Here is a 26907-nt window from a genome sequence, read left to right as displayed (position 1 = left end):
GAGGTAAGTTGTAAAAGAGTTTGTACATAGAAGTTGCTCTGGTTAAACTAAAGGCATGATGATGAAACTTGGGCAGACACTTATCACACCTTTAGCAATTCTTAGGTGTAGATCACGTTCCTCTTGCATGTAGCTGTTAAGAACTCCACTTTGTAGCTCACTGAGTTTGAAGGAAAGCTACTGTATGGGAGCTATTGTAAATGCTCTAGGCAAAGGAAATGTCTTCATGGTACTAAACAGTAATAACACAACAGTCCCTTAAATGTTCCACTTTACCTGGGAGAAAATGGGAGACAGATCTTGTCCCCTTGAACCAACCTAGCACAGTATCCTGGAGTTACTCTTTGCTTCTAGCAGCTGCAAGTAAGTCCTGAAATTCTAGATCAGGGGTCAGCAACCTCTGGCACGCAGCTCGCCAGGGTAAGCACCCTGGTGGGCTGGGCCACTTTGTTTACCTGTTGCATCAGCAGGTACACTGATTGCAGCTCCCACTGGTTCATGGGTGAGGGATGTCCTGGCTGCAGCTTCCTGCTGCCCCCGTTGGCCTGGGACTATGAACCGCAGCCAGCAGGAGCTGCAATCGGCCAAACCTGTTCTAGATGGTTAAAGCAGCTCCACAGCAAAAAGCCACTGGGAAATAAGGGACGTACTTCACACGATCCACTGGATTAAGTGTAGTTTTCTTTGTAATGTGTACATAAAAGGAACACTCTGTAACCCCTATCCCACAAAGAAATTTTATACAAAACTAGGAACTGCTTGTTAGTTTTTTGAAAAACAGTTTATTGAGTGCTTGGGAATTAAAAACTACAAGGTTTTGCTGGCAGTTGCAGAAGCAAGAGAAAATTAAACAAATATCCGATTTGCTACCTACTGCTTCTGACATGCTCAACTTGCTCACTCATTGGCCTACCAAGTACTTCATATTAATGCTGGGTCTTAGACTGCTGTAGCAGAATAGTCCTAGATTTAAAAAATGCCTTCCAAGATGGCAGTAGGGCTAGTAAATGCTGATAAAAGTTCAAAGAATTAGAAACTTCTATCATATTAAATAGCATAGCACTTCGTATTTCAGTCATGGGATATGAAGTAAAGTATTATATAGTTCAGTCAGTGTAACCCATAAGCCCCACTATGCAGCAGAAGTTTTAGTTTCATTAAATCAAATGAGAAAAATCATTATTGCCTAGTTACTCAAAATTACATTTGTTGGGTGGAATTTCCATTCCAAGTATTGTTTTCATCTTCTCCATCATCTTGAGTCCTCAATCTGTATATTTTTCCTTCTTTTTTAAAGTCCTCCCCACGCTTTTCCAGTACTCGTTTCCTCACTGCTTGCCTAGACATGAAGAAAATTCAATTTAAGAGCAGTTTCCTTAACAGCAATTGCATTTATATTATCTCTTTTCCTATGCCAGGTTTACTTCTCATTTTGAGGTTTGCTTGACTGGAACAAAGTTGCAATCTATTGCTTTCCTACAGATCATCGAGCTCAATTTAGTTGAAAATATTTGTGACTTTAGGAGCTATGCAGATCCTCTATCTGTAATAAATGTCTGACAGGGGGGGAGAGAGCCTTTGCAGCTGCTGGGAATAAGGAGCAGGTGAAGCAAATGAGAATTTCTTCAACTCTCATTAAGGTAACTTTCCGGTACAACCCCAGGTTGAGAAGATTTGAGGGCAGTATGGAAAAATGGAGAGAGAAGAGACTCGAAGGCAGTCAGCAGTGCCAGACTATCAGATAACGCTCCCAGACATTTTATTCTTTAAAGCAGTGTTTCTCAAGTGCAGCCACCAGGGGCTTTTCTTGTGGCCACAGCCTCCTGGGCTGTGATGGGGGTGCAGGAAAGCAGTTGTCCCTCCCTGGTACTCCTGGAGACACAGCCTTGGTGTGGGTTGCTGGGGCTTCCAGTTTGGCCCTGCTCCCCCCGAGAGTTCCCCATCTTCCCAGGGATAGCATGGAAGACAGGCTCCAGCCCCAGCTGGCTGACTCTGGGACTGTCCCCTAGCCATGGGGCTTCAGGCTCTGCCCCCCACCCAGGGCTTGATTTGTCCCTAAACTTGCCAGGGCTGAGTGAGTTTGCTATGAAAAGTGATAGACAGACTGACTAGCTAGCTAGCAATAGATATGCACAGATACATGTCCAAATCATTGTCATTTGTTTTTCCTAAAGGCAATTAAGTATTTTAGGAAAAAGTGTGAGCAGCCAAAACAAGAGTTGGTGGCCACACTCTGAGGCCACCAAATAATTTGGCCTGAGAATCCCTGCTTAAAGCTAGTGACTATAGAAGGAACATTCCCAGAATGGACTGATTATGCAATAACCATTCTTGCATTAAAGATGTTTGAGAACTAGTTCAACAGGGTACTGGAGTTCCAAGGTATAATCAAGAGCCTGACTGATGGCTGGGGTTGAGTCATGAATTCCCCCTCTTGCTTCTAAGACTGCCAACTGAAATCCCTTCTCCATAGCTACAGCCTGTGTGAAGTCTGTTTCTCCTTGAAAATAACCACTAGCCGCCAAGCATTAGTGCAGCAAAGGAGACTCACTTGTCTGTCTGAGTAGAGCTGGGAGAAATTTCAGTCAAATTCACCCAAAAAATGGTTTTGGGGTGATCAAAACCATTCAGGTCAGCTTGGGTGAATAGTTTCAACTGAATTAAATGAGGGGAAATTTTTTAAAGAAGTCAGAACAGTTCGTTTTGAAATGGTTTGAATCATGTTCTTTCAAAACAACATTCAAATATTTCCCTTGACCCAAATGAAATTTTCATGTTAAAGAAAAATCAAAGCATTTGCTCAGCTCTACCTCAGAGTACCTCTCAACCACTGCTAGGGAAATACTATCCCCCTTTTACGGATAGAATTGAAGCACAAAATAGATTAAGTATCAGAGGGGTAGCTGTGTTAGTCTGTATCCACAAAAACAACGGAGTCCGGTAGCACCTTAAAGACTAACAGATTTATCTGGGCATAAGCTTTCGTGGTAAGTGGTTTTTTTTACCCACGAAAGCTTATGCCCAAATAAATCTGTTAGGCTCTAAGGTACCACTGGACTCAAGACAGATTAAGACACTTGCCCAAGATCACATAAGAAATGGGTGGCTAAGCCAAGAACTGAATCCAAGTTCCAGTCTCCGATGCATTAGACTAGATCATCTTTCCTATCTTATTGTGGGCCAGCAGCAAAGATGTTAACATATGTGCAGTTTTAGTCCTTTTGTAGTTTAAAAAAAAAAAATTAGAAATGGAACACGACTCAGATCTGCTTACCTGCTTGGCTCCACAGTGCTAGATGGTAAAGGATTTGAATGTTCTTGTTGATGTCCTGCTCTTGCTGTAGGTTGCGAGGAGGGAGGGCTGGTAAATAAGAAGTTGCTAATAAACCTCCAACCAGCTATGAGTGGATAAAGTATTGTGCCCAAGAATTTCCAAAGATTTCCACCTGATGCCTGTACTACTGAAGTAGCAGGTCTTCCCGCCTATTCAAGAACAAAGGAAGTTAAGATATTTTTGAAGAGCAACAGATTTCACAGGATATTTGACATACCACTGGTTGAAAAGTAGCTCAATGCATATATGTAGACACCCAAATATTTCAGTTTGTCTCTCATCTCCAATTCCACCACACTGACATAATGTGTGCTGGGAGTGAGTTCTGGGCACCGACCATACAAATGGGCAGCTGGGAGCTTAATAACTTTGTTTTATAAGTAGTTGAAAAATATTAATAAATAGTTTATTCAACTTTTTCTGCACTAGATCAGTCAGCTCAGGGCTCCTTGTGGTAAACCTTAAAAGGTCTACCAGAGACTGAGGAGAGCTCCCATAAAGGGTTGGCTGAGTGACTATGGGAGCAGAGCAGGGAAGCAAGAAGGCAGCCTGGTCACTGGAGCCAGTATATGCAGCAACATGCTCATGCTTTGGCATTTCACTACCAGTGCTGTACGATGGTGATTTTGCTCATCCTTGGTGTTTAGCATTTCAAAATAAATTAGCATTTTTCTTAGCCTGTGTCTAGGGCTCCATGAACATACACTTAGCATTACACGATGGCTATTTGTTAGCTAGGGGAAGACAAAGAAAAGGCAAGGGTGAAAGTCGAAAATCCAAACGAGTCTGTTTTAGCAGCTTCTAACTATTAAACATATTGACTTTCAAGTTTCCTAAATCCTGAGGAATTTAAATCTCCCTTACAAGCACAAATCTCTATACAGTCTTAACTACAGAGTTGTAACTGATGCCACTAATCAACAGCATACCATGAGGAGAGTCATCTTTCCAAACAGACAAAAAAATCTTGATAAAAATGTATTCAAGAATTACACTAATTGCCTAGGACTGGTAACGTAAAGTAGACATTTAAGTCTGAACTGTACCTGTAATGAAAGATACAATATTGTACTTATTTGTGAACTGAAAAGAAATATATACTTGCCGGCAACAATACTATTGAAGCACTTGGTGCAAGCTCTAGGTCTAGTAATTTCTTTCCATAATCTTCTTTGGTAAACTCCCTTCTGGGAAACATTGTAGCCAATGAAAAATTACCGTAAGTGTTGCCAACAGTCTGTAAGAATGCAACATATTAACATAGGTCATAACTTACATTCAAAGTATGAAGAGATTTGCCCCTTCCAATATGCTTTCCTGTAACAACCCCACGGTTCTATTTCAAAATATAGGAAAAGTGCAAGAGTTTTACATATTTGATTTCCTCTCTCTTGTCAGTCACATCCTTCATTGGGTAGAATGGGTATTCTCCCAAAAAAGAATGAATGCTGCTCTATTAGACAGACTGTAGGTGGTGCTGAAAAGGTAGCAATCAGAGCCCTCAATGTATACAACAGGAAGGGAAAATGGAGGCCCTAGACTGGTGGTCAGAAAAGCAGACAACTATGTGCCAGCTGTGAACCTGTTTAAATTCAACCTCTGTCAGCCTTTAAAGTCCATCTCAGCAGTAAGAGGGACTGTAGCACACAATTTTGAGCCCATCAAAAAATTCCAGTTTCTAAAAACAGTGATGAGTGTGTCAGCTGTTATGGATAAATTTAAGTGTTCTAGGATTACCTTTTCTGTAACTTTTAAAAATAAAGGAAACATTAAATTTACCTGTGCAGCAAACTGCCTAGCTTCTTCCAAGGGGGCTTCAGAAGGAAACTGATTAGTAAAGGAAGATCCATCTGGGAGGCGGAACTGAATTCTCGCTATAGCACTGTGGGAGACATTTCACTTTTAGTCAGTGCACACAAGAATTTCAGGCAAGTGTCTTTTAGTATTCAAATATAGAAAAGAATGGTTACACTTCCCTAAGTTAAAGTCAGACAGATTGTCAGTATGGAACCACAGGACTGAAGGCTGGAATGCTCTGGAAAATAGTAGCCAATGGATCACACATACAGTCCTCATAGAAATGAGCTTTAGGCACAAGGCTGTACAAAGAGCCAAGAGTGCCAAACCCTCCCCCTGCTCACTTTCTTCTACTTATTTTGATTCCAAAATAGGGATGGAGGATCGGGCGTGTAGATCTGTGTAAACAATCTACTCAAAGAGAAGGGTATTTACAATACAGTGTTGTCCACATGCATTCTCTTGTTGGTACATGGTCCAGAGATCAGATTCTTTTGGACAGCAGTGTTTGCTGAGGTAGCACCTGCCCCCTAGATGTCTTTGTACTTCAGACCCAAGGGCATGAAGAGCAGGATAGGCCCAACCATCCCTCAATTCTTTTGCCAACAGAGAATCTCAGGGGAGCAGGATTCTGTCATAACGGGGAAAGGGGAGGGGTCATGGAATCCATGTGGACAACACATCTCGAAGAACCTGCAGGGTAGGTAACCATTCTTTGAGTGAGTGTCTTATGTGGATTGTTGACTAACAAGCAGTTGTCTGTTTGCTTGGAGGTGTATAGTAGAAGTCCTCCTTAAAGCATGACAGAGGAAAACCGTGCCAAAGCAGGCATCCAATCTGGAAGCCTCTACCAAAGAGTAGGGTCTTGTAAATGTGTGAACTGAGCTCCATGTAGCTGCCCTAGATTTGAAAACTAGAGACCCTCGTCAAACATTATAGCTCGGGCAGCTACTGTAGCTAGATGTATCTAACCTGGCCAACTCGTAACATATTCTTATACAGTTGGATACCCTTTTAGATAATATGAAACTATTGCCTGACCCATAGCCCTCTCTACAAAGCAATAGTTTAAATGTACTTGTCCTGTCAACATAAAAGGACAATGAGCTTCCCTCAAGGTTGAGTGGGGCTTATGGAAGAAAACTGGGAGATAAATGAACTGGTTTACATGGAACAACTGTGGACAACTTGAGATGAGGTCTGAGAATGACCCTGTCCTTATGAAACACGATGTAGGGAGGACTCGCCCTGAGGGCCTGAATCTCCCATAGTCTGTGAGGAGATGAAATGACCACTAAAAAAAGGCAGTCTGCATAGATAAGTGATAACAGAACAGGTTGCTATGGGGAGATCCATCAACACTGCTAATAATTTAATATATTCAAGTATAATACTGACGGAGTGGGCTCTGGAAGTGGTGGAAAAACACGAACAAAGTTCCTCCTTAAGGAACATTACTACTGTAAACTGGAGGGGAAAAGTGATAGCAGGATGATGTACCAAATAGCCCTAATATAGAGCTGATCAAAAGTCCAGATTGCTTCAGAGCTAGAAGACAGTCCAATATTGCTGAAATGGCTGTTGTTAAGGTAGAGCTTCTATCACTTCAAGCTGAACCAGCACTACAAAAGTGGAAAATCCTAGTGTAGATGCAAAAGATACTGCTGGGCTTCTAATTCTCGGAAGTAAATATAACAGACATTTCTCAAAATTCTGGTAAGTTCTCTGCACTTTTACATACTGATGAGAAAGACTGATAGATAAGCACAGTCAAGCTGCAAGATAAAATCCACTCCTTTTAACCTGAATCTATGATAGGCAGTAAAATCATAGAGCCCTAACCAGCACAAACTAGATGTCCATAGAAATAATGCAAAAGTGAAATAGGTGATGTAAGAAAACAAACTTGCGCCTAATAATAAAAGAAAGCCACATGTCTGTGTGTACATCAAGTTGAAAAAATGAAAAACAGACAAGATTCTCTAACTTAATGCATAGGGGAAAAAGTTGATAATTCTGAGTAAGATTTCTGTTTATTCCTGATCATATTATTTATCATTCTGAGAGCCTCCATGAATAATGTGCTTCAAGCAGATAACTAGAAAACACACACATTTCTTGAAAGAATCAACAAGCTTACCTTACATCAACAACGTTGAATCATTCCAGCATAGTATCATCTAGGAGATTAGGCTCTGGTAAAAAAGCGTCTAATTCAGAGCTAAAGCTAGTAGTTTCCTCGCCTCCCTCCTCAAAAATACACACTGGTATACTGGCGCACTGCTCACCTTCTTTCCCTCTGAGACGCTTCTCTTCTAGCTTCCGCTTCAGCCTGCTTAGCTTGCTGAGCTGCAGCTTTTGCAGCTTCTACTTCCTCCTTTGTCTTTGCAAAGCGAGCTGCTCTTTCAGCACGATCCTTTAATGCGACAAACACAAATTTGTTAACTTGTGCTGTAAATTGTGTGTTAATACCTGTTCAGACAGAGTAACTGATGCAATCTGCAATTAAATATTTGCTCTTGCCAAGAGCCAAGGAAGGGAGAAAGAGGCCAACCCAGTCATGTTGCAGACACTGCAGAAGAGAAACATTTCCCCTCTCCTAACTGTTCAGCTTGTATCTTGTTATTTGATAAGTTATTCATTCTACTGAATACTGGAATTCAAGCTTGTTCAAATTTTTCTAAAACAAATTTTGGTATAACACTAATGTAAGACCTAATTTCTAATCACAGGACTCTTCAGAAGTTATAATGATGAAGTTCTGAGAATCAACAGTGGTTTTCAAACTTTTTTTCTGGGGGACCCAAATGAAGAAAATTGTTGATACCTGTGACCCAACAGAGCTGGGGATGAGGGGTTTGGAGCATGGGAGGGGCTCAGGCAGGTGGTTGGGGTGCAGGAGGCGGTCAGGGCTCTGGGTGCAGGCTCTGGGGTGGAGCCAGGGAGGAGGGGTTTGGGGTGCAGGAAGGGGCTGCGGGAGGCTAAGGCCTGGGGCGCGGATTTACCTCTAGCGGCTCCAGGTCAGCGTCGCAGCCGGTGTGCAGGGGTAGGCTTCCTGCCTGTCCTGGCACCCCAGACTGCACTGTGCCCTGGAAGTGGCCAGCAGCAGGTCTGGCTCCTAGGTGGAGGCATGCAAGCAGCTCTGCGCGACTCTCGCCCACAAGCACGCGCACACACCCACCCAGTTCCGGGAACCGGCCAATGGGAGTGCAGAGCTGGTGCTCAGGGTGGGGCAGCGCGCGGAACCCCATGGGCCGCCCGCCAACGAGCCAGTCCCGCTGCTGGCTGCTTCCGGGGCACAGCGGGGTCAGAACAGTTAAGCACTAGCCTGCCTTAGCTAGGCAGCACCGCTGATGTGACTTTTAACGTGCCGGTCGGTGGTGCTGACCAGAACAAGGTGACCCATTAGTGGGTCGTGACCCACTGTTTGAAAAACACTGATCTAGAAGGAGGATTTCTATTGACTGATATGTGACTATTCAACAAGAAACATTTTAAAATTTTGACGGCAACTGCAAAGATGGTGGTGGTGGTCAAGGTGATTTCACACCATCTCTGTCTGCATTTCTAAACCACAATTAACAGTATGTAGCAACTCTTGTGCCCAACAATGCCTCTTATGATATTCAGAGCAGCTCTGGCATCATTACATTCACTCAGAGACAGAATGAGAAGAGAGACATCACTAGACTTTTTTTTTTTTTTTTAAATATATAAAATTATTATTAGGGAACTAAATGCACGAAGTACTAGCAACCAATTAAAAAAATAGCACATCTCTCTTGTGCCCCATTGAACCTGTTCTGGTCTGTGCCATATGCTGAGCTATTTGCTGCTTGGTATGTGAGAAAAAGGAACCTTTTGCTTTTGTGTGTGTGCACAATCCATTTTCATATAAAGAAAAACAAATTATTGATTGCAAACTGAAAAATTGAATTATTGTAAAAATCTATAGCCTACAGAAGCTCTCTGACAGTAGTAACCATTAATTGAAAGTATGGCTTCCAAAAGCAAAGAGGGCGGACATTCAAAGACTTTTATAAGAGGTTTGCAATCTGTTATTTTAGTCTTCCAGTTGACTGAGGGGGTGGGTGGAGCGGCCTTGCAATGAGTTACTAAATCCCAAGTAATCTGATCAATTTATCTATACTTAAAAAAATACAAACATTACCATTGCAATCTGGTGTTTTATACGCTCCCTAGCTGCTTTTTCTTCTGCCTTTTCTCTGCTCCTTTCTTCTAACAATCGCTTCGTTAATTCTTCTTCGTGTCGTCTTCTGTAGTCCAATATTTCTTTCCCCGTTTTTCTTCGATCAATTTCTTTCTTAATTTCCTTCTGAAGGAAGATGACACACATTACAGAATTCAACCAACAAAATATTTCTTTTGAACAAGAGTAAAACTTGACTTAACTGAACTGGAGCCTGCACTGAAGATAAATAGATTTAAAATATAATCTAATTATATGAGTGTTATTTAAAGAAAGATCTTAGAGACTGAAAGCAAAACCAAATAAGAATACCACTGATAGTAATACATTTAGTTACATTTTACCTGTTCCTCCTCTTTCCTTTTCTCTTCTCGTTTTTCTTCAAGTTTTTTTGTTATTCTAAATAAAAACCAACAAGATTAAAAGAGAACTTACAACTGTGGTTTGAAATGTTAACATTTCCATTTTGGCTTTTAAAAGGATTAGACAAAATTCAATTCTGTCAAAAATTCTTAAGAGGGAAAACATGAAGATGACTGAATTTATGAGAGTAATCCTATTTCATGGAGCTATTCTGTATTAACAAATAGGGTTTTGCCTTATGTGGAAATTTGGGTGCTGATTCACCAACCAGTTTCTAATCTCCAATAATTTGATATTATCTGTTTTAATATATCCCTTCTATAATTTCTTATTAAGCGACTGAAAAATTCAACCATAAAAATGATATTTTTACACACTCTATAAATGGAAAAAGAAAACGATGCCATAACCAAGATCTCAAATTCAGTACCAATGGGAAGATGAGGAGCACTGCCCTTCCCACACATCTATCCATAAGGAGAGTTTAGGAGCTCCAGAAAGTCCTTGCCTCCCTGTGCCTTCCTTTGCAACTTAGCAGGTTCCCCAGGGCCACATTGTTTCTTCATCCATTTGAACTCTCCCTCTCAACAATGGTAACAGCTTTAGCCCTTCTGGAACTGAACTAGGAAATGGCTGGAGATTTATCAGATATGTAAGTGATCAATTCTTCAGGTTGGTGTAATTATTGAACAGGAAAATGATTTATTGAGAGCAAAGAGACTAGACTAAAGTAATTGTATAACCATGTGCAAAGTGAGAGGCTAAGTATCTGGATAATTACCTCTAAATCATAAGACCTGGGCAGCTCTAAGAATGAGTCATGATCATCGAATCTGAGCACCAACCCATGCACTGAGAATTCAAATTCAACCCAGGGCACATTGCTCCAGTTACACATTGCAAACATGTCAAACAAATAGGGCTTTGGAGTGGAACCTGGAGCTGGACCACGGAGCTGCAGGTTTTTGCCTGGAGCTCGAGGGGAGCTGGAGCACAGCTCCAAAGCCCTGCAAACAAAGCACAACCATCATGCCCATTCCAGTGGAAAGGCAATGGAACTGGGACTATTCTTAGCTCTGCCACGGACCCACTGGGTGACTTGGGGCAAATCACTTCACCTCTTTGTGCCTCAGTTTCCCATCTGTCAAATGGGAATAATAATGTAAGGTTCTTTGAGATCTAAGCACTATATAAAAGCTAGGTCTTTTGATTATTACCTAGCCCAGTAACATATCACCTGCAACCCTAGGTGAGGAGTACAGCTATCTAAATGAACACTACTATCAACAAACACTCTGTTTAAAACACTAGGAAATTAAATGGCAAAAAACTGTCATTAACACAGAATTACAGTTCCCTGGTGATAGCTTGTGTCCCTCTAAAATGTTGAGTTCACAAAATTCAAAGTTCTGAAAACCAGGCAATACAGAGTTAAGGTAAATGAGTCAAGTTTGTATGGGCAGTTCTTTGAGTGGTGTTCCAATAAGCCTATAAAACATACACATTCCCCCATTCTGCTTCTTCACAGTAATGGACAGGTGCTACTTGGTCACTCAAACCCTTGTATAGGCCCTTCACACTTGCACACAAGATACCACCTAAATCTATACCTCCTCCTACTTATCACTAAATCCACAGACTACTCTCATATCCCACCTCACTACAGACAATATACAAGGCAGGAAGACCCCAGTGCCCTGCTACAGACACAAGCAACACAAATCTGTATTGAAATGATGCAGACTGTAATGTCAAAATGTATATATACTTCTTTCCTTTGATAACACATGGGGGAATGGGACTTGGACTCAGATCTCCACATATCACTATCATAGCTCTTCCAAGCTGCTCCAACTGCTCCTCCATCATTCAGTACAACTACACCTAACACACATGCTGGAGTGCATGCAGATCATTCTCAAGGCTATTGCTAGCTCCAGGGGGGCAGAGTTAAGGTTGTACAGTTATTTAACTTAACTCTGTATTTCGTGGTTTTCAGAGGGCTGAGTTTTGTGAACTCGACATTCTGGAAAGGTCCGGGCTATCCCTAGGCAACCGTAACTCTGGGTTTGTTTTTTTCCCCCTTCTTCTATTTAAGTCATATTGCAGACTAAAAGGAATCTTTTTACCCTAATGTTAGCCATATAACCGTAGGTCTAATTCACTGAAAGCAGAGACATCTTTAATTGCTTTAGGAAAACCTTTTACTTCACTTAAACGCTTCTCAGCCGGAAGTTACTAAGGAGTTAGATCTCAGTTTTAGGTATTTTTAGGACATTCACTAAACAATCTTTGCTCACTGGCTGTACTCCATTGAGCTACTTACAGGACCCAACCCACCTCCACCCAAGTTTAATATCAAAATCTTTCTTGGACAATGAACAGTATCAAGTTCTGCCTTGCATTTCCAAATATTCTCACTCAAACCTGTAGAAAAATATGAACATGTCTATTCAACTACTCACTCCCAGCCTCTCCATTAATCCCTATTATTAAGATCTAACTTGCTTTGCTTACAGGATATCTTGAAGGAAAATAAGATCTCCTGCTTCCATTTGATAAAACATTCCCTGACTGTTTTGAGAGTTCGGTTCAACAGCAAAAAGGTTGAATAACTGATCTACCGAAAAGCATGCTTAATATGCCAAATTTATCACAGTCAAAATGAGAGAAAGGAGGCTTTCCATGTTCGTCTAGTTACCATGTCAAGCAACAAACGTCAGTTAATGAGTGGACAAAGGGCCATTTCAAATTAAGAGAATTAGAATGTTACAGATTTGGCTCTGACTGGTAGATCAGCGCCTGGCACTCAGATTGTCACAAGGCAAAATCCATTAGCTCTAGAGTCTCAGAAATCTGATGCTTAAGATTAAAATAGTCACTAGTAGTTTTAGCCATTTTCTAAAAAACATTAAAACTTAATTTAGAACAAGAAATATGTTAATCATGCAGCTTTGGTTCTTACCACTGTTTTCACCTAAGAAAATGTAATAATTAATCACAGTATTTTAGAATAGATAGAAAGTCTACAAAACAAACAAACAAAAAAAAACCAGAGACAAACCTTTCCACTTTGGTTGTAAGGTCATTCACAGGCTGTGGCTCAGTCACTCTCTCATCTGAAGAATTATTTGATTCCTGAAACTGATTTGCCTGGCTTGAATTTGCTCTATCTTCAAGTGTTTTAGGAAGTCATACAGAGGAAGAAAAAAGGCATATTTGTCATGTTACTATTTTTGCTAACAATTGCCCTCTTAAAGAAACATACTGGGCTGTGTTGTAGGACTACTGTTTATCAAGCATTAATTCCTCTAAAAATAATGCTTTGCTAATAAGGTCAATAACCTAAGGAGGAGCAGATATTTAGAACTGAAGAACTGAGTTTAATTTTAAGAACACTGTAGTTGAATATATTAATTACTGTCTTACAAGAGCTTAATTTTCTACTCACTACAACAATGTGAGATGACAGGACTTGTGGCCTTTTCAGATGTGCTCTGAGAAAATACTGTCATCCCAACAAGGACACACATTTTACCACCATTCATGTTAATTTTAAGAAGATGGCAACCATGCTGTTAATATTTGAAGAGCAAACTAGTATATATAGAGTTGTCGTTAATTACCGTCAGAAGTGCTTATTGTCTCAAGTTGTGTTTCACAAAGCTCAACCCTTCTGGACTGAGAGTTTTCGGAAGTGGTGTTAGCTTGGAAGGAGGGACTCTGAGCAGACAACTCATTCCCATTATCTAATGCTTCATTTTTTACTGCATGCATCTTAGAAAGAAAAAAAAGCAGTGATAGACAAGACTATAAAATTTAGATTGTGCTCTCAGGCTTGAAATTTAAGCCTTATGAACCATTTTTTCTTTGGTGGGTGAAGGCAAGCCTTGTGAGCCCTACAAAAATAAATATTCAATAAGTTATCAAATATATTGTGTCCCAACTGTATTGCAACTTTTTTCTTAGCCCGTATGCACTGAAAACATGTGAACACTATATTAAGAAACTAATGCTTCTACCAAGTTTATCTCAAAGTTCCCGTACATGATTTTAACATTTCTTTCTGTCTAGACTGATAGAGAAAAAAGTTATAACATGAATGGGCTAGAACCATGTTTGAATAGGATTACTGCTGGAATGTAGTGCTAGTCCTATGCTTTTAAAATCTTTAATGTGATATAAATTTGGACAGACAATGTGAGTGAGATAATATCTTTTACTGTACCAACTTCTGTTGGTGAAAGAGAGAAGCTTTTGAGCTTACCCAGAGCTTGTCTTCAGGTCTGAGAAACATACTCAGTGCCACAGCTAAATCATGAACAGTAATAAAGATGCTGGATTTATGGCTCATTATAACAACCTGTAACTCACTAAACCTCCTTTGTCCTATTACTGGAGAAGTGTTAACTGTCCACTTTACTGTGAATTAACTCTTGCAACATCTATTAACTCCTTATGTTTAACAATCTGTTCCATTCTACAAACATAAAAATGGCCATATAGGGTCAGACTAATGGACAATTTAGCCAGTGTCTTGTCATCAGACAGTGGCCAGCACCAGATGCTTCAGAGGGAATGAACAGAACAGGACAATTTATCAAGTCATTCATCCAGTCCCAGCTACTGGTGATCAGAAGTTAAGCACGTCCAGAGCATGGGGCTGCGTCCCTGACCATTTTGGCTAATAGCCATAGATGGACCTATCCTTCATGAACATAGGTAATTCTTTTTTGAATCCAATTATAGTTTTCACCTTCACATTACTAAACCATGTCCAAGCCCTGCTAGGAGAATAGCTCTGAACAGAGCAATGATAAAGAATTGTTTAGCACATGTATCCTTTTTGTGTCAGTGTAGTGTAGGTGCTCTTAACCTCCTGTGACAATTGGTTTACTTAACATGGACAAATAGTTTTCAAAATTAGTTCAGCTTTGCATAATTGGACAGGGCAGTAACTTTGCTGCCAGTGAGTGAGAGAATACCGTTCCAGAAGTCCTTGCTTCCTCTGGTCATAACTTGGGCCCAATGATGTCTGCTGTCTTGGAAAGATGAAGGCCACAAGCCCTCGTGACAGTATTTAATATACTGAAAAAGCTGGTGTGTAAGCATTTGTTACCTGTTTGACTTTGTGGATTCTGGTAATAAGCTCCTCTGCAGAGACACTGCCAGCAATTACTTCCAAGGGGATTCCATTGTCTCCTATAAAGAAGCTGGATGGAATACATACTACAGGATCTGCACAGTAATAGTAAAGGCCAATAAATGGATGTAGTTAAAGCAGCAAGTTTAAAAGAAAAACTAATGAGTAAGCTACTAGAAAAGGAAAATGCAACACATCAATCTGAAATCCACCACTTCAAAAACAGAGAAGACTAGTTTAAGTTAAAGCACTTCTCTCCAATACAAGGCTTAAAAAAAATTATGTATGTATCTGAAATCAATACTGTTTGTGAAAGAATTCATAAACATGCCAGAGCAGTGTATCATGTATAACGGTATTACAGATAATCTAATTATGCTTTAGAACAAGTATATTATGTTTTAGTGTTAAGCAGAATATGAAATAATAGTAAGAAATCCACTAAAATCAGTGCACATCTGAGTGTCATATCAATATGACACACACATTCTGGTTGTACTTCAATCAACACTAGCTATTGAAAGAACAATATAAAAAATAAATATTCAAAGTTATCTTCAACATCAAAGGATGTATGTAAGTATGGAATTTGCTCTTTCTTCCTCTGTCCCCACCACCACAGAGAATTGTAGGAGTTTTAAGTAGAGGGCTATTTATTACGCATAATAGAGTTACTCTTGATTTACATCTGCATAACTGAAAGTGGAATCCAGCCCTTGGAGTTAGACATTTTATTCCTCTTCCTCCATCCCAACTTCAATTAATAGTATAGCATCTCAATTATTTATTTTTTGTAATTCTAAATATTAACACCACTACATATCACCAGTTACGGTCTTTCAAGTCTCCAATAACTGGGTTATTCCTATTATGTGCAAAATCTGATTGTCTTCAATTTAGAGGACATTATGTGATCAGTTATTGAACTCACTCTAATTACATATCTTTACCCAAATAACTGAAGAATGTTAGCTGGTCATAATGGCTTTTAACTACATTTTAAATATATGTATTTATATGTACTCCTACATATGATCTTCTACATATACTCCTACGCCTTATGAAGCAGTTTCAACGGTGTCTCTTACTGGGAATCTTAATCCTAGGGAGAGGGCGCTATAGCTGTAAAGAGCAAATATCTTTAAAACAATATGAAACATTTGAACTGATTTTAAAAGGATACAGATTTGTGAGAACTGTAGACATGCTTCGCTGTATAAAGCAAAAGATATGTTTAGCAGATCATACTAATCACTTTACACCAATCATAGATTAGGAAGAGTTAGTCTCATCACATCACAACCTATAAGTGACACACACTCATTGTATATGGGAATGTTCAAAGACTCATGAGATTATGGAAAATGACCTTCTGCTACATTTTCTCATTAATACATTGGAAATAGTCAACATTCTTGGCTATTGCAACAGGCTGTAAAAGTCCACACTAGATTATTTTAGTGAAACTATGGTGCAAAATACCACCACCATTTTGGATCACTGGTAGTACAACACCTGACTCTGACAACAAGTATAATGAAATTTTCAAAAATTCTCCATTGAGTGCTTCAAGATAATGGGATTCTTGTAAATTTCAATATACTGTCTGCCTATGGAATGGAGAAGCTAGGTACAGCTAGGGATAGTGCTACAATTCTGAGTAACTCAGTGAGGGACGTTGGTGTTTTTGTACTGTGTGCACAGCAATGATTCAACCCTAGTCAACCCATTTCCTAGGTTTGTTTCTGTTGGCACATCCAGGCCTGCAAGATTTTTCAATTGTTGTGACTCATGGAGATTTCTGAACTAGCTACAATCTTTAACTTGATAAATTCAGAAGTCCTTTTAGAACACTCACATTTGTCTGATTTTATAACACTTCGTTATTGTGGTTCTTCACTTTCAGAAACGACAAGGATCAACCAGACCATGATTTGACTGTTGACAATAATACTGCAGCAGGAATGTACTAGAATACTTTTAAAGCTGGAGTAAATCATATGCATCATCTGCTAATTTTTTAGCCTCCAGCTGCACCAAGACTACTGAATGTACTTCAGATGCAAGGCTCTAGAGCAAACAGTAGATGTCTTAAAGAGCTAGGTATTATTATTATTATTATTAATAACCAAAACTGAAAAAGACCGTACAACATGTAAAGTGTTAGAATGTGACCAAACCTTTTGATATCAATTTTAATAGCAACAAAACCATCTGAGGCTGCTTCAGTCACCTTCTGATCCTCCCAACTTGCAGACATCTGTGTGGATTGTTCATCATCACCTGCAAGAGATATGCCTTCTTATCACAAACATGAAGCTAAACACATCACAAACTGCAGTCCGGTCTGACACTGGCCTTACTAAACTTGCATGAATTTGGCTTCACAATTGACTGAAATCTTCATAAAATACAGGGTTTTAAAATGTATGTATTGTTTTTAAGTTATTTTGTTCTCAATTACAAGTAGTAGTTTTCTTTGAGACTTATTCAAGAAAAGGAGGGTTAAAACAAAATGTAAATGCTTCAAGAACATCCAAGAAAGCCTAGAATTTAAGATATATTAGTTAATAAAACATATAATAATCTTGAAGGGCAAAAACAAGCCAATTATCCCAAAGGCTGTTATTTGCTTTGAAAATGAACAGAAAACAGTATTCTGTGATTTGAAGAGTGGAAAACATTTTACATGTGGTCATCAACATGCACATCAAATACTCCTTGAACATTTTGAACTAGGAATAGTCTGTATTAATTTGCTAAAGGCTAGAAACCTTATTTGCCAGTGAATTCTAGCAGCTTGCTAAAAATGTTCATTAAAACCTGTTTTCACTAATTTTTTTTATTTTAGTAATGTGTTTTTTGGGACAGGCCATTTAACAATTTTTCTCTTGCTACAAAGTAGCTCTGTAAAACTCTTAATATTATTACTGTGTATTTGCTAGTATAAATGTGCCTAAAGCCTTGTGTGTGCAATTACTACAAAACCAAACAAATGAATTATAGCTAATGTACCAAAATGTCAAGTCTTTCATCAAACATATTATGGCAAATAGTGTAATAGTGTTCACAAAAGAAAGACTATAGTTGTGAATTAGAAGAAACTTCCATTCTAAACCTCTGTTTACTATAACGTTCCAGTCCCAAAAGTTACATTTCAGAAGTTCTCATGCTTGGCAGACCAGTTAACTACTTTTGGAAAATCTGGAGAAAATCCATTCAGGCATTTTTTAGTTATCAAAGAATATTGTACGAACACTTTTTTTCTGGTTTGACTTAGATTTAAAACTTTTATGCAGGCATGAACATAAACTATATACCCTGCTAGATTTGAAAGATTAAATTGTGAAAGTGCATCTATTTTCCTCGTCATATGCAATTTCAGAAAAAAGGTTTGATAGCTAATGTAAGCCCCTAATTTCAACGTAATGAACTGAAGTCACTCTCTTACTCAGTGGAGCCTCAGCTAGACATCAGGTAAGCATGCCTCTCTCTTTCTATATTGTCTCAGCAGTCTCCCTATGAGTGTGTCCACATTAGGAAAACTGGTGCTTTCTTACCATACAGTAAAATCCTAGTGAACACATGGGCAGTCTGTAGTTTTGTCACATTAGCAGATTAAGGTAAGACCTAGGCCCCCCACTAGTGTTTATCTTTACTTACTAACATGTGAAAAGTACAAACTGTCTTGTTTTCACTATGATTTTACCACATATTAGTTTCTACATAAACTAATATAGTAGAAAACACAACTTTTTTCCTAGAAAAGACAAGGCCTATAAGCCAGTTTTATTTTGAAACAGGATACTGATGCATAGCTACACATATGACATCAAAATGTGTTTGGAATGGATTAAATATTAGTCAGTCTCAATCAGATTTATTCACTTGTAATAAGCAAACAGTTCTCCAGAAAGAACTAATCCACAGTAATTTGTCTTAGGCCTTGGCTACACTTGAGAGTTACAGCGCTGGTAGTGGCTTTACAGCGCTGTAAGTCACTCCCCGTCCACACTGGCAAGACACATACAGCACTGTTATCTCCCTGGCTACAGCGCTGGTTGTACTCCACTTCCACGAGAGGAATAAAGAGAATAGCGCTGCTGCTGGGGCGCCAGTGTAAACAGGGAATAATCTTACTTCGCTGTAACTGACCTCCGGAAGCTTCCCATAATGCTTTTAAGTAAAGATAACTCTCTTTGTTTTGTTGTGAACTCGGGGCTCCCTGAGCTGCTTATCAAAAAAAACAAACACAGCTACTGTTTGCTGTGAATGAGCTCCCTTTGGAAGGCCCAGAGCTAGTGTTTGCTTGAAGAGAGGGGAAGGAAGGGGCTTGAGGAGAGAAGCAGCGCAGCGTGAGGGGGGGGGTCCATTTCGGGGAGGCTGCTTATCTGGTCTGTGAGGAAAAAAAAACAAAGAGGGCTATTTGCTTTCAGTGAACGAGTCGGAACTTGCAAGGCAGCTCCTGACAGAGTATCGGCTCCAAAAATCCACTCTCTCTCTCCCCCATGCTCCCTGTCACACACCACCCCACCTCCCCTCTTTTGAAAAGCACGTTGCAGCCATTTGAACGCTGGGATAGCTGCCCATAATGCACCGCTCCCAATGCTGCTGCAGATGTTGCAAATGTGGCCACGACAGTGCGCTGGTAGCTGCCAGTGTGGCCAGACTGCAGCACTTTCCCTACTCAGCTGTACAAAGACAGGTTTAACTCCCAGCGCTGTACAGCTGCAAGTGTAGCCATACCCTTATTTAGAACTGTAGTGACTCTTAATTGTTTGGAATCCACTATTTTGTTTTCTTTTGTAATAATGATTGTTTATATAAGTCTGGCTATTTCATAACACTGTTAGTTGGCTCTCCATTATATAAATATATTATCCAATGACCACAAAAAAACCTCTCACATAGTAATAATTAGTTAATAGAATACTATTTACTTTTTTAATGACAGTAGGAACACCCATTCCTTTCCTCAGGCATTGCACCTCAAGCAGACCATTTGGCCTTTCTGCTTCTTGGAGGAGGGTTGTTTCAAACCAGCTATGCTGACAAGTGTTTGCCAGCCACATGGATGAGTTCTCCCTTGCATGTTTTGTACTCCAGAAATTTGGGACCATTTGATTACTATATTATTTCTCGCTATTACTATTGGAAAGACCCCTATAATTCCATTTAATAAACTTTGAACAAAAAAGCTATAAAATTATTTAATCTGGGAATCCTTTGGATTGACACATTTGTCTTTTATTCTTCTTTAACATCAGTGGTTCCCAAGGTGCCATCTACAGACCACTGCTGGCTTGGTGCTGGCTGCTCCTCCTTGCTTGCAACTGCTTAGAGGCAAGCAGGCACTTTACTGCATGCTTTTTTTCAAAAAGGATACACTACTATCCTATTAGATAGCTAAAAATACCTAAATCCTTGCTTAATATTAGCTTTTCCATGTAAGCAATTGCTGCAGTTTCCACAACGTTGTTGTGAGATCACAAATGTGAGAAGTTTTCCACAGTATAATCTCTATAAAACGTGACCCAAAACATGAAAAAGTTGATAACCTATATTACATAAACCATGTCTCATGCCATTTAGTTTAAAGTCTATAACCATAAGTGGAGGGGGATTTCTATCTTGTGTCTATTTTTGTTTACATAATCCTTTCCTCTTTCCGGGTTAAAGTTCATCTAATGTTTCCTACTGTAGTAAAGTATTAACTTTTTTATTTCAAAACGATTAAGAATCCAAATGCATATAATGAGCCTCAGAAGATCCAAGACATTAAGTTAAAAGGGGGTTCTAAATGTTGTACACTATTTAGTAGAATTACCAACTGGCAGAACTGTCTTGGGACTCTAGCTCCTTAGGCTGTCAGAGACCTTGTAGGTTTCTAAGATGGGAAAAGTATCACTTTAGTACTTCTAGCAGATGAGTACAGTGTTTATATAGTCTCAATAGAGAGCACTGACCTTTTCAGCTTGCTGGGTAAATACAGTTATCAACAATGAGAAAAGATGGGTGTATTTTCCCCATTATGCAATGACTGTAGAAAACAACCATTCCAGTCTTTATCTGTGTGTCTTGTACAACACCAAACACACTGTTGGTGTTAAATAAGCTTTTCCATAGTCAGCATCAGCTGTCAATCGGCTCAAATCTTTTCATTTTTGAATACTTTATAACCATACACAAAACACGGTAGTTCAGTGGGTCTTAAGGATTAAGTGGTTAATTGGGTCCTAAACCAAAATTTCTGTGTTTTTCTCTGGTATTCAGCAGGTCTTTGTCAATTAATATGGCAAAGTCCAGTTCTAAAATGCGTTGAAGATTATGTGTTTGTTGATATATAAGAAATCATATGAAATACCACCTGTAACTGAAGCTGAGACTTGATGGGAGAAATTCAGAGTTTACTAGACAACTCTCGATAATTGAAAGAGCTATCAGTGCATTTTAAGTTATAGAAAAAAATGCAATTTAAACAGAGTACACAATTTACTAAGTCTATTTGGTGGAAGTACAGCTTCCAGTCTCAGAAGGGTCAACTCTGCCCTCCATCTTTAAGTAAACTGAATTCCATTCCAGTTGCCTCAGTCTGTCTCTTGCTCTCCCTCTACCTTTTGGATAAGAAATGGTCCTATTGGCTTTTTATTAAGGTTAAAAATTCCATGGCAATTTTGTATAATAAGGGTTTGTTGTGATGTCCAAAGTTTCCCCTCCCACTACAGTTGCAAAGTATGCTACTGAACTGTTGGCCTCCATCCCATTAATGGCACTATCAATATATATAATTTGAAAAATGCTTTGGAAGCCCTTGGAATGATAGTTATTTGTCAGACAGCAATTCAGTTATTTATTATACCTTACTTCAAAACCATGTAATGAAAAAGCCATACAGAAATGCACACATATGTTAGGGTTAAGGTTATTATAAGAACCTGAATTCCAAATTTCCTGACTTGTTCAATTACAATCTTAACACTGTAATCATATTTTTCTGTTTTTAATTTATTTTTATTTTAAAACAAGAAAAGCAGTTCTGTAGGTATTTTCTAAAAGGCACCAAACATTTATTTTGATGTCCAAACTTTACAACCAGCCAAATATATTTTCTTCCCCTCCTAAAAAAAAAAAATCGCCTCCGAGGCAGGAAAAAAAACATGTGACGTTTCAGTTTAAGAGGCACTGTTTCCAAAAATAACCAGCCTTTACAAATTCAGGCTTATAAATGAAAGTGCCATCTCAACCATAGAAACGTAAGTATAGTCTGGCAAGAACACTGTAAAACCTGATGTGGACAGTACAGAATACAGAAACGTATCTGTGTGGGTTTTGCATCAAATGAAGGATTAGTTTTAAAGGAATTAATTCCATCAAAAAGTGAAACAGAAAGCTTTGTATCTGCAAGTTAGCTACCTATAAAATTCTGGAGAATCAGCTTTTAGTATTAGTTATACTGCATCTTCTGTACAGCAGTACAGTCAGTAATATGTCAGCAGTTATTTGAGGCCACTGATTAACCTTTTGGTTCCCCAAAGGTACATGTTCCCTAGGCTGCTTTTTTTGTGTGCAAGTCTCCAATCCATTCCCTAACTTTATTTAATGTTTCAAACCAGTTTATATTAGATGGAGGCATACCAGCACTCCCTGCTCTTTAAAACCAGCAGCCTCTGTCCCTTTATTTGCAACTTCATGGGACTTCCTCAATTTACTTACATAATATGTCTTTACACACCTGTCGTATTTGAGCTATACCATTAAGCTTTATAAACTGTGAATACAAGTAGTATTTAGGGTTGTTGTGGCAAGAAATTGGTGTTGAGCAAAACTAATGCTAACTGACTGAAATTCTTATATAAACTTGTTTTATCAGACCCAGTCTGAAAGACACTTAAACCCAAATAACCCCTTTCCTAACTATAAAATATTTTTAAATCACTGGGAAGAACAATCCAGTCCTTTATTTTCTTTTGCCCGTTCAGTTACAATGTTGACCCTAAAATTAAGCAATTAATTTCTACTTCTGTTCTTCTTCACTATCTTTCTCCCTTTCTCCTTCTGGAGCCACACGGATTATTGATAAATCTGTGGAAGCAATATGCATGTTTAAAAATGTTTTCTTGCTGATAGTGCAGTTCTAGAATGGTTTCACTGATTAGCGCGGAAAGATGCTTTTAACAGAGAACTGTTCTAGACAAACTACAAGCCTACACCATGACTCTACTAACACTGTTAATAGAAAAACTGTCACTTATGGGAGCAATATAAAAACCTATCACTGTAGTATCCAAGGATCTTAAACACAGTTGTTGCCAAGCCTGGGTTCAAGTGTAGTATGAACAAGATGTGGGTGGGGTCCCTATGCCTGTCCATCCCCTTTGCCCATAGAGCCAGAGTGAAACTGCTTCTTGGTCAACTAAGCTACAAAATAATAGTTCTGTGAACAGATGGCTTCCAGGATGGCTCAGCAGGAATGAGCAGAACTCTAACAGTTTCATTCTGGAGATGCTGTTCCCACTGGGGAAGAGGTCTGTAGCAGCAGCAATACCAGCACAACTCTCTCCTGTAGAATTTCCATGAAGATAATTTTTAAAAAATGCAGGATACTTGCAATCATGCAACCAATTTAAAATCCCTGTAATCATGCAATTATCCACAAGATGGTACACCCACACAGCCACAGTTTGGTCCATGCTTATACAAGCAGGAAAGATGTACCTAATTTTCAAATATTTACTAATAAGTCAAAATCCTTAAAAAGCAAGGTTCAGCACACACTTCCCATTTACTGATATATACATGCAAGTTTGAAGTTTTAACACACACCCATGTGAGAAGTGAAAAGAGGTCTGAAACTTTTCTTCAACTAGTAGATAAAAATTCACTTGGCTCTTACTGAGTTACGAAACTTTTCCCAATACACTCACTTCTAGGACAAGAGCAAGGCTCCTCTCTTGCAAAGGCCTCCACAAAGACAAAGCCCAGTGGAAGTCTGGGGGTCTGCCCACATGGAGTCAACTGTAGGAGGAGGTCCAAATATGAAAAATTTCATCCCAAAAGACAATTAATAAACAGGGCTTTCAACTTGAACAAAAATGTTACCTCATAGAATGTTACAATTAGGTAAATGTTAAACTACAGACCTAAATTAAGTTAAGCCACCCTGTCCCCAAAGTTTATTCATGCAATTCTTTACCAAATTTCACCTATTGTCTAGAATAAACAAATTGATTTCCATTTATCTGAAATACTTTACCTAATCTCAACAAAATTAGCCAATAGGTGGGATTTGGCCTAGTTATGGCCATTATTATTCAAATTTGGCTCTTCATTTTAGAATTTAGAACATAAATGGGGAAAGAGACCAAAGAGCAACAGAACTGAACTGGAAACCTAAAGAAGTGGTAAGTAATATCCTGTTACACTTGACAGGACTACATTAGAAATAAAAAGTTAATACATTTAATACTATCAAGAAGCGCCTTGAAATGGCTGAAATGTCCATGAAGTTAATGGAAACTTAGCCACAAGCAGGAAAATAAATCAGTCTTCACTCAAGTCACAACATTATGTCTCACAGGTAAATTGTCAAAAGTTGCCAAATGTGTATGTCAGAAGGTTTCCTGTTGTTTACTAATTACCTTTCCATTTGATCTTACATAACATACTCATGATAACTGCATCCCTAACTATAGAGCCAAGGGAGGAACCACTTGTTCTGTATATAAATCTGTAAAACATTTTGGGATCTTTGCTATAAAAGAAACTTCATTAAAAAGATGTCTTGTCAATTTAGAACACTGAATTCCACAGACAGCTCCCTCACAGCTCAGAAACAATATCACATCCCACTCTATAACATGAGAGGTATAAAATAGCTGGGCTGAGCCAATCCCACTTTTTAGCCATCACATTCATTATCCATAGCTACCTCCCAGTGGGGGATGCAGAATAAAGAGCACTCTGCCAGCCAAGACCTAAAAATGGTTACTTCCTATTTAAATTGTCTTTTGTGACTTTATCTGTGGAACGTAGGTGCATCCCATGTTGTTGTTTTTTTAAAGTCCTAGTAGTAGGATTTGTTCTGGGCAGTGGTGGTTGGTTAGTTTTAGCTATTTTTTTGTATGAGATGTTCAGAGGCCTTCAAGCCACAAGTATCTAAACTACACCTCTACCCTGATATATAACGCTGTCCTCGGGAGCCAAGAAATCTTACCGTGTTATAGGTGAAACCGCATTATATCGAACTTGCTTTGCTCCGCTGGAGTGCGCAGCCCCCCCCGGAGCACGGCTTTACCGCATTATATCTGAATTCGTGTTATATCAGTTCGCGTTATATCAGGGTAAAGGTGTATAAGTCATCAAAATAAAAAGATCATTCATAAACAAATACAATGGAGACAAAGTAAAAAATAATAACCTAACCATCTCCTCCCAATTTCTTACACTTTCTAAACTGTAAAGCAGTATACACAATGTATGCATGTGTAACGGTGGTAATGAGAGAGCTGTACCCAAAGTTTAACATAAGAACATAAGAATGGCCCTACTGGGTCAGACCAAAGGTTCATCTAGCCCAGTATCCTGTCTTCCAACAGCGGCCAGTGCCAGGTGCTCCAGAGGGAATGAACAGAACAGGTAATCATCGAGTGATCCATCCCCTGTTCCTCATTCACAGCTTCTGTACAGAGGACTCAAAAGAGCATGCAGACTGCACAGGAACAGTATAAAAAGTTACAGATGTTATGAAGAGGAGAGAGGGACAGCATAAAGCTTGACGTACCTATAGGGGAAGTCTGGAAGCAAGCAGAGCATGGAGAACCAGGGAATGCTGTAGCACTGGCATGACAGCACAGAGAGAATTTTGTGTGTTGTGACTAGCAATAGAGACCGCTGCATAAAGGGGCAAGCAGTTGTAAAAGAGCTATTGATGGCATTGCAAAAACAGAACCAGGAGACAGCACTTGGGAGTACAGAGGCTGCAGGCTGGTATAGTTAAAAGTACAGACAGCTTTATAGGGGCCCAGGGACTCCATGAAGCAGTATAGGGGTGTAGAGTTTGCACTGTGCACTACAGAGAATGTAAGGTAACATGGTGACTGCTTAAAGTAGTAGAGAGAACATATCACAGCACTGAGCATTATAGGAGACCTGGGAACAGTATGGGGTAGTATAGGGGGCTATAAAGGAGCATATAAATTATAGGAAATCTAGAAACTGCATGAGGCAGCACAGAGGGGTATATAAAGGCAGTATAGGAAACTACAGGGTCAGGGGGTGGTATGGGGCCAACAGGGTCAGGCTACAGTATAGCAGGCTTGGGACCTGCCTGGGACAGCACAGAGGCTGGTACAGAGAACTAAAGGGTCAGGTGACAGTATGGGGCAGCAGAGGTGGTGGTACAGAGGACTACAGGGTCACGTGATGGCATAGGGGGCTTGGGACCTACCTGGGGCATCACATATAGTAGAGAACAGCGGTTCCCAAACTTGTTCCGCCGCTTGTGCAGGGAAAGCCCTTGGCAGGCTGGGCTGGTTTGTTTACCTGCCAAGTCGGCAGGTTCGGCCGATGGCCGCGGTTCCCCGCTCCAGGCCAATGGGAGCTGCTGGGAATCTTAGACACGCTTTGTAGACCCCCAGGGTCCGCAGGCTGACACTGGCGTGCAGGACTAGGGGGCCAGGCAGTGGTATGGGGGGCGGGGGGCTGGCTGGGGCAGCCCAGGGGACTACGGGGTCAGGAGAGGGCAGGGGGGCCTGGGGCTGCACAGGCGGGTCGAGGGGGGCGGACCAGGGAGCTCGCGGGGCAACAGGCGCTGTCAGCAAAGCGGCTGCCCCGGGGACTACGGCCGGGCCCCGGGCCCCGCTTCCCCAGCCCCGCCGCCGGTTGTACCTGACACGAACACCACGAAGACCGAGCTCTGCTGCTTGGCGGCGGCGATGGCGGCCGGGATGGTGCCGCGGAACCACAGCATAGTGCCCCCCAGGCCCGAACCCCTAGCCGCCCAACCTGCCGATGCGCATGCGCCACAAGACCTGCAGCCTCACTCTGAAACGGTGACTAACC

The 26907-nt window shown here is 40.0% G+C and overlaps 1 protein-coding gene across 1 annotated transcript; it reads right to left on the bottom strand.

The window, feature by feature from the left end:
* Positions 1 to 762: 762 nt before the first annotated feature.
* UBXN4 (UBX domain protein 4) lies at positions 763 to 26886 on the bottom strand. The gene is made up of 13 exons (XM_044978464.1): positions 26734 to 26886; positions 17028 to 17130; positions 16031 to 16059; positions 14824 to 14942; positions 13331 to 13481; positions 12769 to 12877; positions 9686 to 9740; positions 9303 to 9467; positions 7420 to 7547; positions 5114 to 5216; positions 4440 to 4571; positions 3275 to 3483; positions 763 to 1339 (listed from the first exon to the last, which is right to left on the bottom strand). Exons 1-13 carry the CDS (start codon positions 26813 to 26815, stop codon positions 1201 to 1203), a joined length of 1524 nt encoding a protein of 507 aa, XP_044834399.1. The 5' UTR covers positions 26816 to 26886; the 3' UTR covers positions 763 to 1200.
* Positions 26887 to 26907: the final 21 nt, after the last annotated feature.

The sequence above is a fragment of the Mauremys mutica genome, chromosome 10 (genome assembly GCF_020497125.1).
Source record: "Mauremys mutica isolate MM-2020 ecotype Southern chromosome 10, ASM2049712v1, whole genome shotgun sequence".
Classification (NCBI taxonomy): Eukaryota; Metazoa; Chordata; order Testudines; family Geoemydidae; genus Mauremys; species Mauremys mutica.
This window is presented reverse-complemented; position numbering and strand designations above follow the sequence as displayed.

Bases quoted from the DNA above. Each gene is read 5' to 3' on its own strand.
- UBXN4 (XM_044978464.1), bottom strand. From the start codon at position 26,815: ATGCTGTGGTTCCGCGGCACCATCCCGGCCGCCATCGCCGCCGCCAAG. The intron at 9,741-12,768 runs GTTTGTCTCTGG...GTTTTTATTTAG, and splicing joins CTTACAACCAAAGTGGAAAG to AATAACAAAAAAACTTGAAG. The intron at 3,484-4,439 runs GCAAGTATATAT...GTTCTTGAATAG, and splicing joins CTTCAATAGTATTGTTGCCG to GCGGGAAGACCTGCTACTTC.